Below are 12,515 nucleotides of genomic sequence, written 5' to 3' on the forward strand. Positions count from 1 at the left end.
AATAATACCAAACACTTGACTAAAATAAACACTTTTGTTTCTACTCTCTTCTCAATGAATGAAAGAAGCATAATGCAAGTCGACAGATGAAATGTGGAAAAGATATCACCCAGAGTGGAAACTAATCAAAGCAACAAAATATGGGCATTTTTGAGAATAATCTTCAAGAAGATTTACTTTTATTGAATTAATAACTTGTTATTACTTGTTAAAGATGTGTTACTAACAACTTGAACCCCCAATCCCGCACAAAGAGAAACAGAAGCAAACACAATCCAAACACTGGACAGTATTTTTACCTGCTCCAAATTTATGTTGGAGCCCAGATCTTTCATGCTCTATTCTTGAGCATATTGTTCAGTCTTAAAGGAGCATACAGCACAGCTGCAGGGGGATCAGCCATCGCTTTCCCTCCCTGGTGCAGCCCGGCCAGCCCATCCCATCCCCTATCAAGCGGTGGCTTCCCCTCATGCTGCTGCACTTTACCTCTACCTGTGCCAGGTGGTCCCAAAAGGCAGGAGGCTCCACTGCTGCTGCTTCCGGCCAGTGCCGACCCACCCGGGTGTCCCCAGCAGCACGTGGGAAGCCAGCTTCAGCCGCATGCTGCCCCAGATGGGATGGGCCCAGCTGGGTCGGCACCAGCCAGGAAAAAGCAGCATGCAGCTGCAGCTGGCTTCCCACATGCTGCTGGGGACAGGAGAAGGCTGGTCAGGTCAGCTCTGGCCAGCAGAAGTGGCAGTGGAGATGTGTGCCACTCAGGACTGACTAGTACAGGCACAGGGAAAATGCAGTTGAGCCCCTGCCAGCCAGGCTCATCCCATCCCTTCCCGAGTGGCGCACGGCTCCGCTGCCGCTTCTGCTGGCCAGTGCAGACCCAGCTGGGCTCCTCCCATCCCCAAACAACTTGTGAGAAACCGACTTCAGCTGCATGCTGCTCTGGTTGGGATGGACTCACCTGGGTCAGCACCGGCCAGGAAAAGTGGTATGCAGCTGCAGCCAGCTTCCCACAAGCTGCTGGGGACAGGAGGAGCCCAGTCGGGTCTGCACCAGCTAGCAGAAATGGCAGTAAAGCCGTGCGCCGCTTGGGACAGGATGAGCCTGGCCGGAGCAGCAGGGGCTCAGCTGCATTTTCCCTCTGCCTGCACTGGTCAGTCCTGAGCAGCACATGATTCCACCTCTGCTGGCCAGTGCCGACCTGGCTGGGCTCCTCCCGTCCCAAGCAGCATGTGGGATTCGAGCTTCAGTGGCACGCGGGTCCCAGGAGGCGAGCTGGACACCGGGGGCAGGGGTGGAACCAGAGAAGTAGTAGGCACTGTCCCCAGCTCATCCCATCAGGTCCGGCTGAGGCAGCCCTGCGCCACGCAGCCCTCACGTGATGAGCCCAGCCCCACGGGGGTAAGCAGCTCCCCTCCCCTTGCTGCCGGCTGTGGTCTGTGGGCTGGCCCTGCCCGCCTCACTGCTGCTCCGCTGCCGCCATGGAGCACAGAGCAGGTGCCAGGACTCCTCGCCTATCCAGAGCAAGGGACCTTGGGCCCAAGAAAATGGCTTGGCGGGCCGCATGGTGGCCCGCAGGCTGTATGTTGGACAAGCCTGATGTAGGAAGAGAAGAAGCAGGGAAATATTGTGCTGTATTGACTGCCAGAATGACTGCTGCTTCTCTCTGTGACAGCAAGCAGTAGAGGCAGTGGCTTCTGCCTGAAGAGCCATTGAGCTAGCTGGGGGACAAGTGAGCTGCTGCATGCAATCAATTTTCTCCATCATGACCATGGAAACATCTTTTTGCTACACTCTGCCTTCCAAAAATAAAAGTACGCATCTTATTTGGGGGCTCATGGGTATGTGACAAAATTACCGTGTGGCAAATGACACAGCAACTCAACAACGTCCTACACTGTGCCATGGTTATAAATAAAGGGAAATGGGAGGTGATAGCAGAAAAACAGTCTGCTATGATAGTTTAAAATTAAGTAGAAGGCAGGGTAGATTTGCACCTTAGACCGCTGGTGGTCAACCTTTTTTGCCTGGCAGGCTGGATGTATGGTGCCTGGTCTGCTCAAGGGCTGCATACAGCCCATGGCTCTGATCCAATGTCGGAAGCAGGCATGGCAGAGCCCTGCCTAGCCAGGCAGAGCAAGGTGGCAGGCAGCCTGGCTCCGATCCAGCCGCAGAGGAGAAGGGGGTTTGGCCTGGTCCCAACCTGGCCCACAGGGGAGAGGGAGTATGGCCCAGCCCCAATCTGGCCAATGCAGGAGGAAGGGGGCATGGCCTGGTCCCAACCCAGCTGCATGGAGCAGGGGAAGGAGGGCATAACCCAGGTCCAATCTGGCTGTGGGGGAAGGGGAGGGGGCATGGTCTGGCCCTGACCCACCACAGAGCTTGGCAATTTGGTGGTATTAATTGCCACTGCTCCCCTACTCTCTGGGGAGCCCAACTGGCTGGATGCCATGGCTCTGCAGACTGGATTTGGCTTGCTGACCTGAGGTTAAGCACCCCTGTTATAGACTAACGTAAAGTGATAAAAGAAACAATATTTTAAACTTTAAAAACAAGTCCTTCATCACTGAGTCGATAGTAATGAGAGTTATGCTTATCTGCTTATTAAGCAAAATGCACATTTGGATAATTTTATTTTAAATCTCTCAAACTGCAATTTATATTGGTAATGCAGAAAGACCATCCATGCCTGGGAGAAGCCTCATTATTTATTATTGTTACAGCTGAAAAATCAGTTAAAAATTATCTTGTAAACTGCAAGCTATTGATCTACTTGCTCTTACCAGCCTAGAAAAACACTGAGAGGTTTGTTTATTTTTCCTTTGAAAGATTTAGGAAAGGTCTTGTAAGAGTAAAAAATAAAGGGAAAAATGTATGATTAAGGGTAACACCCAACCACTGTTGTATTTAGTTTGCTTTGTGTGCTTCAGTAAATGTAGAACAGCTACAGCCAACTGCAAAGTCTCCTTTCACAGCCTCTTGGAACAGCACAAACCACTAGAAAATTCACTGGTGCATTTTGCTCGGGGTGCAGTATGTTCCAAGAAACCAGCCTCATGTCACGATGTGCTGCCAAGACTACATCCAGCAGCATTTGTTACACTTGAGTGCATGTAAAAGAGCACCCGAGTCCCTAGTGAAGGTTAATGGGGAATCTTACAAGTTTCACAACAATATGAAGCATTTTTATAATGCAGCTAATGGAAGAAAATCATCAGTGTGCTAGAAGTCAAGGGCAAAAGTTCCAAGAGGCAAGAAAAGCCTCTTTGGCTTTCAACTCCAGAATCAGAATCCCTAGTTACTAAAAAGATCAAACACCAGCAGTCTGGCTCTTGCTCATAAACGTTAATTAGTATTATTATAAAATGGATAAGCCAAGCCCCTTTTCTCGAGAAGAAAAGCTTAGGGTGGAACGGCTTCAGAAGGGAATTTACACAGCATTATAATTAATCATCAGTGAAAATCAAGTACTAAGGTTGTGCAACCTAAAGGTAGGGAATGATTACATAATAAAACAGGCCATTTAATTTGTCTAGCAAAAACGAGAGGCATAACTAAGGGAAAAACAAACAAGCCATACAAAGTGAGGTGACTCCAGGGCAAAGATCTCTCCCAATATGAATGCCATTAGGAATACCCATCTGGGTATTATTTCAGAAAGGAATATATCTGCATATTCAAATTTCAGGACTATGGGGCAGCCTCAATCAGCACAGTGGGAAACACAGGAATGGCTATAAGATTATCTAACCTGGATCATCAACTCTGGAAGCAGACAACTTCTGACACTGCAGAAGGTGACAAGTCTCCACGGTGCAGCTGGCCAACTTTATAATGCTACCCATGGAAGGACTAATTCCTCCCCAACCCTTAGCAGTGGTAAAGTTCCATCTTGAAATAAAAGAATTGAAATGGTACATTTTAGCACATATAAACTACAAATATTATTGTCTTAAATACACAGTGTTTATTTCACTGCAACTATGGTGACCTTCGGCAGTCTTCAACTTATAGGCAAACTACCCAGATCAGCTCAGTGGCATTGGACTAGTTTGCTCTCAGAAGGTCCCCAAATTCACAACAAAAGTACACATCCTGTCTTCCCCTCTTCACCACCTTAACATCCAGATCCCTTTCACCAGGGTAACGGGGTCATTGTAGTGATGTATTATTGTCGCAGATGGCATAGGGCAGGGAAACAGTGTTAGAAGTAGCATAACAGCAAACATTAAAAAAAGGCACACAACAGTTATCACCTGCAGCACTATCTTGACAGTGCATATATTTATAGAGCATCTTTAATCTGTAAAATTTCACTTAAGATGTGGCTAACTGACAACCACTAAGCATCCTATTAAGCAGGAAAACAAAATATAAATCCTCCTACCCACGTTCTTTAATGCATCAAATTACAAGAACGAAGAGAAGGAGGAAGAAACAAGCTCCAGAAGTTGAGATCAGATTTAATAAAACACTACCATAGAAAGATATCATTTTGATGTGCAAGAGAAAAAAGTGTTCTCACATTTTGCAGAAGTACTTTCTCACCAAAAAAAGTGTGTGTGGGGGGGGAGGACCTTCAAAAACTCAGCTTCAATCTCTTCAGAAGCATCTCCACTGGCATCCAAGACAAGTACGGAAACAGGACACAACCCTGTTAATTATCCAAGAAGTGTCCTAAGGTGGGAAGGGGGAAGGGGACAAAGCTACATCTGACATTAAGGCTTGTCTTGTTTACAAGTTCTTTTGTTCTTTGGCAGCTCCAGGAGCTGACTTGATTCCTTTTTTTTCTTCTTTTTTGCAGTGAGGGAGCCTTTAAATGAAAGCCTTCTGTTAAAAATAAAACCACAAGTCCTTCTCTTATCTATTTACCTAAAGCAAATGAGACAACCAATTCCAGTTAAGGCCTCCCACACTGTATTGCTTGCAGCAATCTGCCCTGCTTCCCTCCTCCCTCCAAGTAAACACCTTAAATTACCCAAGAAGAAGCAGGTTAACGCCGAATCATGTACGTGTGGTACACTTACCTCTGTGAACATGTCTTATTGTCTTCCTACATGGCAAGAGAGATTTCCTGTTTTCATACATTCCCTTGTCAACCCTAATCAGTGTCAATGGGTTAGTGTCTTTTGTGCTGGCAGCTGAAGTAGTAGCCCTGACAGGAAAGAACTTTTAATCTCTTCCCTTGCACTGAGCCATGAGAAGCCGTGAGCGCTCCCAGGCATAACTCCCTTGGCTCCTCTCCTAAAAACGCTCTCTCAAGTACATGGTTGCTTAGCAATATCTGCCTTCCCCCTGTACATTTGAAATTGGCAACATCTGTCCCTTTGGCAGTTTTGGCTTCTGCAAAGTACTGTGTGGAGAGTTTTAAATCCTACAAAAACAAGCTGGTAGAAGATGTTTCCTACAAGCTTGTGTGTTTGCTTCAGTGTTTCATTATTAATTTACTTCCAATCTGTACAAAAGCTCTGGCTCTTCCCAAAGGGAAGGTACAAGGGCAGGGGTGTATGGAAAAGAAACCTTCATGCCCAGTGGGAAATGCCTGTTAAACCACTTATAATAAGTAGCTTTTTCTATTTACATATTTACACCTGTATGCTTTGGCTTCATTTTTTTTTCCAAAAGGCCCTTTAATTCACCATTTCCACTGGGATTGGCATCTATTTCTCACAAGATATTGTGTACATGTGCATAAAACAGGAGGAAAACAAGGGAGTAAAAATATGGGTTGATGAGTTTATAAGCAGCAGCTGCTGTGATTTTTTTCCTATTCCTGACCCTCCAAAATCCACAGAAAATAAGCTCTGACATCATATACATTGGTAAAGTATCTAGTGCAATTGACCACTAACCTTACTGCAGCCTCAAGCACAACTGCACAATCAATAGTGAATCCTGACCAAAGCAAAAGGAGAATGAAATTCTTTCTCAGAGTGGAAATTGCATCATGGCCCTTCATCTCCTAGAATCAACATGTCTGGAAAGACTCACATTAAAAATGATATTTTTTGTGCCTTTGTGTCACCACCAAAACCTGCACTCTTAATTAAATCCAATTTAAATTCACCCTTCTCCTACCCCAGTCACAGATTTATTGCATTGCAATAAAGGTTTTGGGTTGCATTTGTGTAATTGCATTGGGAAATTTAGTAGGTTGGGGGTGGGAGTAGGGGGATGAAAGAATTTTGGGTACCCAGATTGAGATGTAGCATTGTTACAAGCTGGAACCAGATTATTAAAATGTAGTTAGCAAAATGCTAGCAGGAGGAATGTATGTTAAACACCAGCAGCATATGCGGTTTCTAAAAAGCTATTAAAAATGCATGTTTTCTTTTTTCTTTGGTTTTGATGGATTTCTTTTTTCTTTTTTTTTTTTCCTGCAAAGTGGTTAACAAACAGATTAAAAAAGAAAGAAAGAAAAACAAGCTATCACAAAGACTTTGGTGAATAAGTCCCTATGATGGTAGAAGAATTATTAATGGTAGTAAAGCATTGTTAAAAAGAAAGGTTGAATTCTGCCAAAATTAGACAAACAGTCTATATTAAAAATATGGGCCAAGATTTCGCATTAAAAATGAGTTCTTCATTTATATGACTTTAAACTCAAAACTTAATACCTGCAAAAAATAAATAATTGTTCCAGGTTTAGACATTTTATGCCACATTATAAAACCCTGTGATAAAAATTCCATCTTGGTTGTTAATGGATGTTTACAGAGGAAGTGCTGATGCATGCTTAGCTAATATTATGTTGCAAGAAGCTGACATCTATAGGGAAAATTACTTTGGGAAGGAATAGTATTTTCTGTTAGTTAGGAATTAACAACTTTCTTCTCAACTAATACTCAAAATTTTGAGCTTGCCTTTTCACTGCCAGATGGCTGGCACCAGGTGACACAGTCCACCTTGCAAAGCAGATATGTTCAACTGTCCCTTTTAGGCTTGTTTAACAACCAACATCAGTTATATATTAAAACAAAAACCCCCCCTGATTTGTAATTTCCACTGAGCATGTTTAGGCTTTCTTCTTCTGTCAGATACCACAGGTGTCAAGAGGTAAGAGAGGCAGGAATCCTGCAAGATCTTTTGAAACCCTCTGCTCTAACCAAGGGTGTTGATACCCAAAAACTTGCAAAGAAGAATTTTTCTAACTACAGCAAGCTGTGTTATCCGGCATCCATGGGGAATGTGGAGCGCCGGTTAATCAAAATTGCTGGTTATCCGAGAGGCGCCTGTTCGGGCTGCCGCCCCTCCTGCCATGTCTGGTGTGTCAGTGTGTTGGGGGACAGGGAGGGGGGCCTGAACAGAAATGATGAGTAGCAAGGAGGGAATTTTAATTAAAAGTTTACTATTCCCATATCAATGTGTGCCGGGGGACAGAGAGGGGGGCCCTGCGCAGGGTGCTTTACCCAGGCAGTGGGACTCAGCGAAACTGGAAGTGCCACAGCGGGACTTCCAGTTTCACTTTTCCCGCATTGATCAACATGCCAGTTAATAGAGCATGCTGGTTAGTAAAGTGCCGGATACCACAGCTTTTAAGGTATTTGAGTTGGTATAATAAAAAAAATATCAGATTTCCCCAAAGAACCTTGTGTGCTCTAACCAAAGCGGTTTTGATTTGGAGAAAAGAAAACGCTAAGTTATGTCAGTGACACAAAGGCAGCAGGTTTTCTTCTTCCCTTCCAACCTTGAAGGACTAAAACACTCAATGTAAATTATACATAATATAATAAAGGGCTTAGTCTGTCTGTCTGTCCATAATGCTCTTGAAGCACTCTGATTATCTGATTGGTTGTCCAGCAGCACGGGGCGGTGGGTGGCAGTGCTCCATCCCTGCCCAACCCCCATCATTCTTGATGGGCAATTTGGTAGTACTTAGTAAGACCCATGCTATTTTTTTTTAACTATTTATTTAGTGAGAAAGCAGCCACATTTTGTAATACCAGCTTTACATAAAAAACCTATAGCTTCTCTGTCTAAAAAGTCTGGCGGTGGCCTGTCCATTACTCAGTGCATTACAGACCTCCTGGGTCTGGTAAATTTTGATCCAAGAACTCTGCTTTCAATTTTTTTAAGAGGGCCTTTATCCTTTTTGCTATTAAAAACCTTTAAAACTCCAGAAAGACAAAGCCTGACAGTGAATAAAACATGGACATTTGGGACCACTGCCACCTCCTCCTCCAAGAGAGATGTCTGCTTTAACTTCTGAATCAGGCAGCCAGTGGCAATGTGTAGGGGGTGCACGTTCACCCCCTCAGCGTGCCGGTACACTCCCTGACCAGCTGTGCTCGGGCAGGGGGGACAGGTGGGAATGCCAGTGTCCCTCCTACAAGCACCGGCCAGGGAGTGGGGCACTGTGGTGCTCCCAGAAGCGGCCACAGCCATTTCCAGGAGCAGCCGCAGCAATCAGCCTTCTCACAATCAGCTGCAGGGGGACCCCCACCCCGGTCGGTGGGCTCAGCTCTGGGGATGCCCCCCCGGTCACTGACTGGTCGCTGGGGGGGCACGTGGCCCCCCAACTAAGGCAGCAACAGTCACCCATGCAGGCAGCAAGAGGCTGTCCCATTGCTGGGTTTTGTTTTGAGCTCATTAACATGCATATTGTCTGCCACATCTTGCTGCCTTCAGTGTTTGTTTTGAAGTTGCCTCGTTGGAACATTTGACTGTCATCTGCGCCTGGCCTTTTTCAGGCTTTCATGCTGATTTTCATTTTACATATTTTTTCATATTAGTCACAGTGTGCATTAATAGTAATTAAATTAGCAGTATGAAATGTGTCTCATTAGAAATTGTAATGATTTTGGGGGCAAACTCTGAAATGCCAAACAATTTATTAAGGGGATTTTTAGGCAATTATTACAGGCTCTAAGTAACAGCACTTAATTTTGTGGAACTTAAGCCACTGCAATTTATGAAAAATGAAAATAAAATTAAGTTAACCGATTCCTGATATTTACTACACTATGTCCATTTGTTTTCAAAACGCTATCTAAACTGCAGTACCGAATCAACATTTAAGGGTAAAACTATTTAAGCTAGTCCCATTCTATTATGATTTGCAACACTATATATATACAATTTTGGAGACTCCTAGGCGATCTTTTGTCTTTTTTCAAGTGTGAAAAACAAAGTAGTTTTCCTTATAGGCTGCTCTTAGGGAAGAAAATCTGTCGGGATAAACTTCAAAATTAGCTGACAAACCAGTTTTGAGTTATCGCACTTAAATACTGTGTGTGGGTTCTTCTTCCAGTTTTGAGAAAAAGCATTAACATTTTTCATTCAATTAAAAGTAAATGGATTTTTCTAAAAGATAAAAAGAGGACTGAACCTGGTCTCACAGTTGTGATAGAATCAGTTCAACAAAAGTTTAGTTTTCAATTAAAAGGTTATGCAAGGTGACACTATTCATACTGGAACCTCATCCATCAGGTCCCCCTACTGAGATTATAACCTTCTCTAAACCAGTGGGCAAAAATTCCAAAGTTTACACTTCTAATGTCATGCCAATGGAGGTTAACTACTGTAAACCTTTGCCTGCCGTCACTGCAGGGAAATCTGTTGGAATAGCCAAAAAATTGAAAGCATCCAACACAAAGTCCTTCCCAAGGACTTTGAGAAATATCAGTCAGTAGAGTCACCCTTATATAAAGGGTTTGTAAGGTAGTGCAGAATTAGGCCCACAGAAAGTGGGCTTTTCAGCAGACCTCATCAAAGGTTACAAGTTTCAGCAAAAAAGCTTGTGAGCTCTGTTAGGTTACTGCAAAAACAACTGTAGACAAAATCTTCACCAAATATTTTAATATTATAAGAGCCTAAGTCTGTCCATAATGCTTTATTCACACTCTGATTGGCTGATGGAAACAGCCAATCAGAGTGCTCCAAGCGTAGGGGAGCACTGCCATGATTCCAAAGCTGCACCAAGGACTAGACAGAGGATGGGGAGCCAAGGCCAGCACCACTGGCCTCAGCTCCCCCACCCCACTCCCTGCAAGAGACAGAGCAGTGGCAGAGTGGGACGTTAGGTGGCGGCACTCCATTCCAGCCCCCCCGTCATTCTCAACAGGTAACTGGATAGTTCTTAATAAAATCCACTCTTGCGACCCCCTAACCCTCATACACAGTGTTAAACAGCATTGTTAAAAATCCCTAAACACACTGAACTCAGGACATCAGCAGTGAGGATTCAAACAAACCTATTCTCAGCAAAATGCTACAGGCTACTGATCTGCAGACTACTGAACATGATATGATATTTTTACATCAAACACACACCCCACACATCTTGCACACATGCATGCATATCCCTTCCTGCATCATATGCTCAAAAGTCAGAAAATATCAAAACTGAGGTTGCCCATATGGCATTATTTTAGCCTTCTTGGGTGTAAGCATTATAATGTCACCTTTAATTTCAGGCCTGCAAATTGTTGGCCCCCTCACTTCCCCCACACAAGAGGATCCCTGCCTCATTCAGTGCACAGAAGGGACGGAACTGTCAGCAGCTATTCAATCATCTGTTGTCTCCTCATTGTTCAGTGTGTGGCCTCTTGCCTTATTTACTGCACATTATTCAAACCACGCTCTGAAAACAGAACAATCAGCTCTCTCATGGGGCTTGTCTGTGATCCTCATAATTATAGCATCCGAGTGCTTTACACATATTAATCTTCAAAACACCCATGTGAGACCAAGGGTGGTACTTACCCCCATTGCACAGATGAAGTACTGAGGCTAGGCTGTCATAACACAATTCTAGCAAAAAAATTCTTACTATTTAACGTAAAGCTGTTAAAGCTAAATACATACCATCTGTTTCATAAAAAAAAATTTATATGCTTTTCATTCAACAATACTATCGTTTTAATGATATACCATTATTTTAAAACTGTTCTTTTAGAATTTGTTTTTTGGCTCTCAACTCTGCAAATTTAAACACTCCATTAGGGCTGTCAGATTACCCGAGACAGAGAGAATGGCCAACATACATTAAAAAGACAGTGCCTTAAGTTAGGCTTATATGTTACAGCTGATCCCAGTGTGAGGGTTTGGTTTTTTTAAATCAGGCAGCTTATTTCAGACACTTAATTAAGATTCAGAAGCCCAAATTTATGCATCCATTTTTGGGCCAGTATATCCACTATTTTTTATTTTGAGGAGTCTCCTACCTAGATTTAACACAATGTAAGGGATCTTCCAAAATTATCTTTCAGGCCATTTTGTTGCCTTTTGCAGACTTCATTGCTCCTCCTCTGACTGCCCTTCCCTACCTCTTCCCATTCTTTCAAGTTAGGAGTTTGACATAAAAGTTATAAGGGTTTCCTGTTCTGGAGCTCAAAAAACAAACAAACCCAAAACAACAACAAAAAAAACAAACCAACAGTCTAAAGAAAACTATTTATTTGGTAAAACCAGCTAAATATTAAATTTAGCTTAATTGAGGACCATGATTGGATTCTGCCACTAACACATACAGATACCATTTACCTGTGCTACATCATGCTGAATGCCTTATTTGCCAGAAAAATACTTTCCCCAAAATACTCTGGAAAGAGCCAGAAATTTACATGGAGTATTCAAATGATCCACACTTAACTGCTATTCTAGTTAACCTCCCAAAACTGCAAGAACATAAAATGCTGATGGAGTGGACAGATAAATACAATATTGCAACATGATCAAGAGTCTTACCATACTTAGTATTTTGCTTAGCTATGAAACCAAGCTCTTGCAGCTACATCATTACATAAGAATCTCTGATTTCATTAAATAAATATATTTCTAGTCCTTATGGTTGAAGATAAAAAGTCTGAAAGCATGAGTTTATATCCTCAGTGTCAGAAAACAGTAGGGGGATAACAGGTACAGGCAGTCCACAGACTTATGACACAACTGGTTCCTGAAAACCGTATCGTAAGTCAAAACATCATAACTCAGAACCAATTTTCCCATAAGAACGTTACAAATGGGGGATTGGTTCCTTTACCATGCCTAACAGCTGCGTCTAGCTGTAAGTCTGTTGGGGACGGAAGGGGCATTGGGACAGCGAGGGAGGGATTGAGGCTGGGGCTGGGACAGGGGATACCCCGCCAGGGTGGAAGGGTGTGGGACTTGGGGAGGGGGTGGGGTGGCTCCCACCGCTATGTGCTGCCAGTCCTAGAGGGCGGGGGGGCATGTGTCCCCAGATCTGCGGGGGGGCAGGCAGGGTCAGGGCTGCATTGCACTGCGCCTCAGGCAGGTGCAGCAGTGCTGGGAGCAGGGGCTGTGCCCTGCCACTGCTTGCCCAGCCAGGGTGAGGGTGTGTGAGGCAGAGATGTTGAGCTGCCTCAGACAAGCAGTGCATAGCGGTGGGAGCTGCCCCAGCCTTCCAGACAAGCCACAGCTTTGCTCAACCCTGCCCTGGTGGGCAAGTGGCAGCAGGGCATAGCCCCTGCTCCCAGCGCTGCTGCACCCACCTGGGGCACAGTGCAATGCAGCCCCACCCCTGCCCGCCCCCTGCAGATCCAGGGACACATCCTCCCCCT

The 12,515-nt window shown here is 44.3% G+C and overlaps 1 protein-coding gene across 7 annotated transcripts in view; it reads right to left on the minus strand.

Annotated features, from left to right (window-relative positions):
- Window positions 1–12,515, minus strand: part of AFF1 (AF4/FMR2 family member 1) — a 253,389-nt gene that overhangs the window by 101,326 nt on the left and 139,548 nt on the right. Inside the window, exon 1 of one of the 7 annotated variants that reach the window (XM_019526000.1) lies at window positions 5,022–5,417. The exons of the other annotated variants lie outside the window; for them this stretch is intronic. Within the exon in view, the coding sequence (XP_019381545.1) occupies window positions 5,022–5,033 (12 nt within the window). The 5' untranslated portion in view covers window positions 5,034–5,417. Of the gene's footprint in view, window positions 1–5,021; window positions 5,418–12,515 lie in introns of those variants that run through there. 7 annotated transcript variants of the gene reach the window in all.

The sequence above is a fragment of the Gavialis gangeticus genome, unplaced genomic scaffold (genome assembly GCF_001723915.1).
Source record: "Gavialis gangeticus isolate Ggan-Ray unplaced genomic scaffold, GavGan_comp1, whole genome shotgun sequence".
Classification (NCBI taxonomy): domain Eukaryota; kingdom Metazoa; phylum Chordata; order Crocodylia; family Gavialidae; genus Gavialis; species Gavialis gangeticus.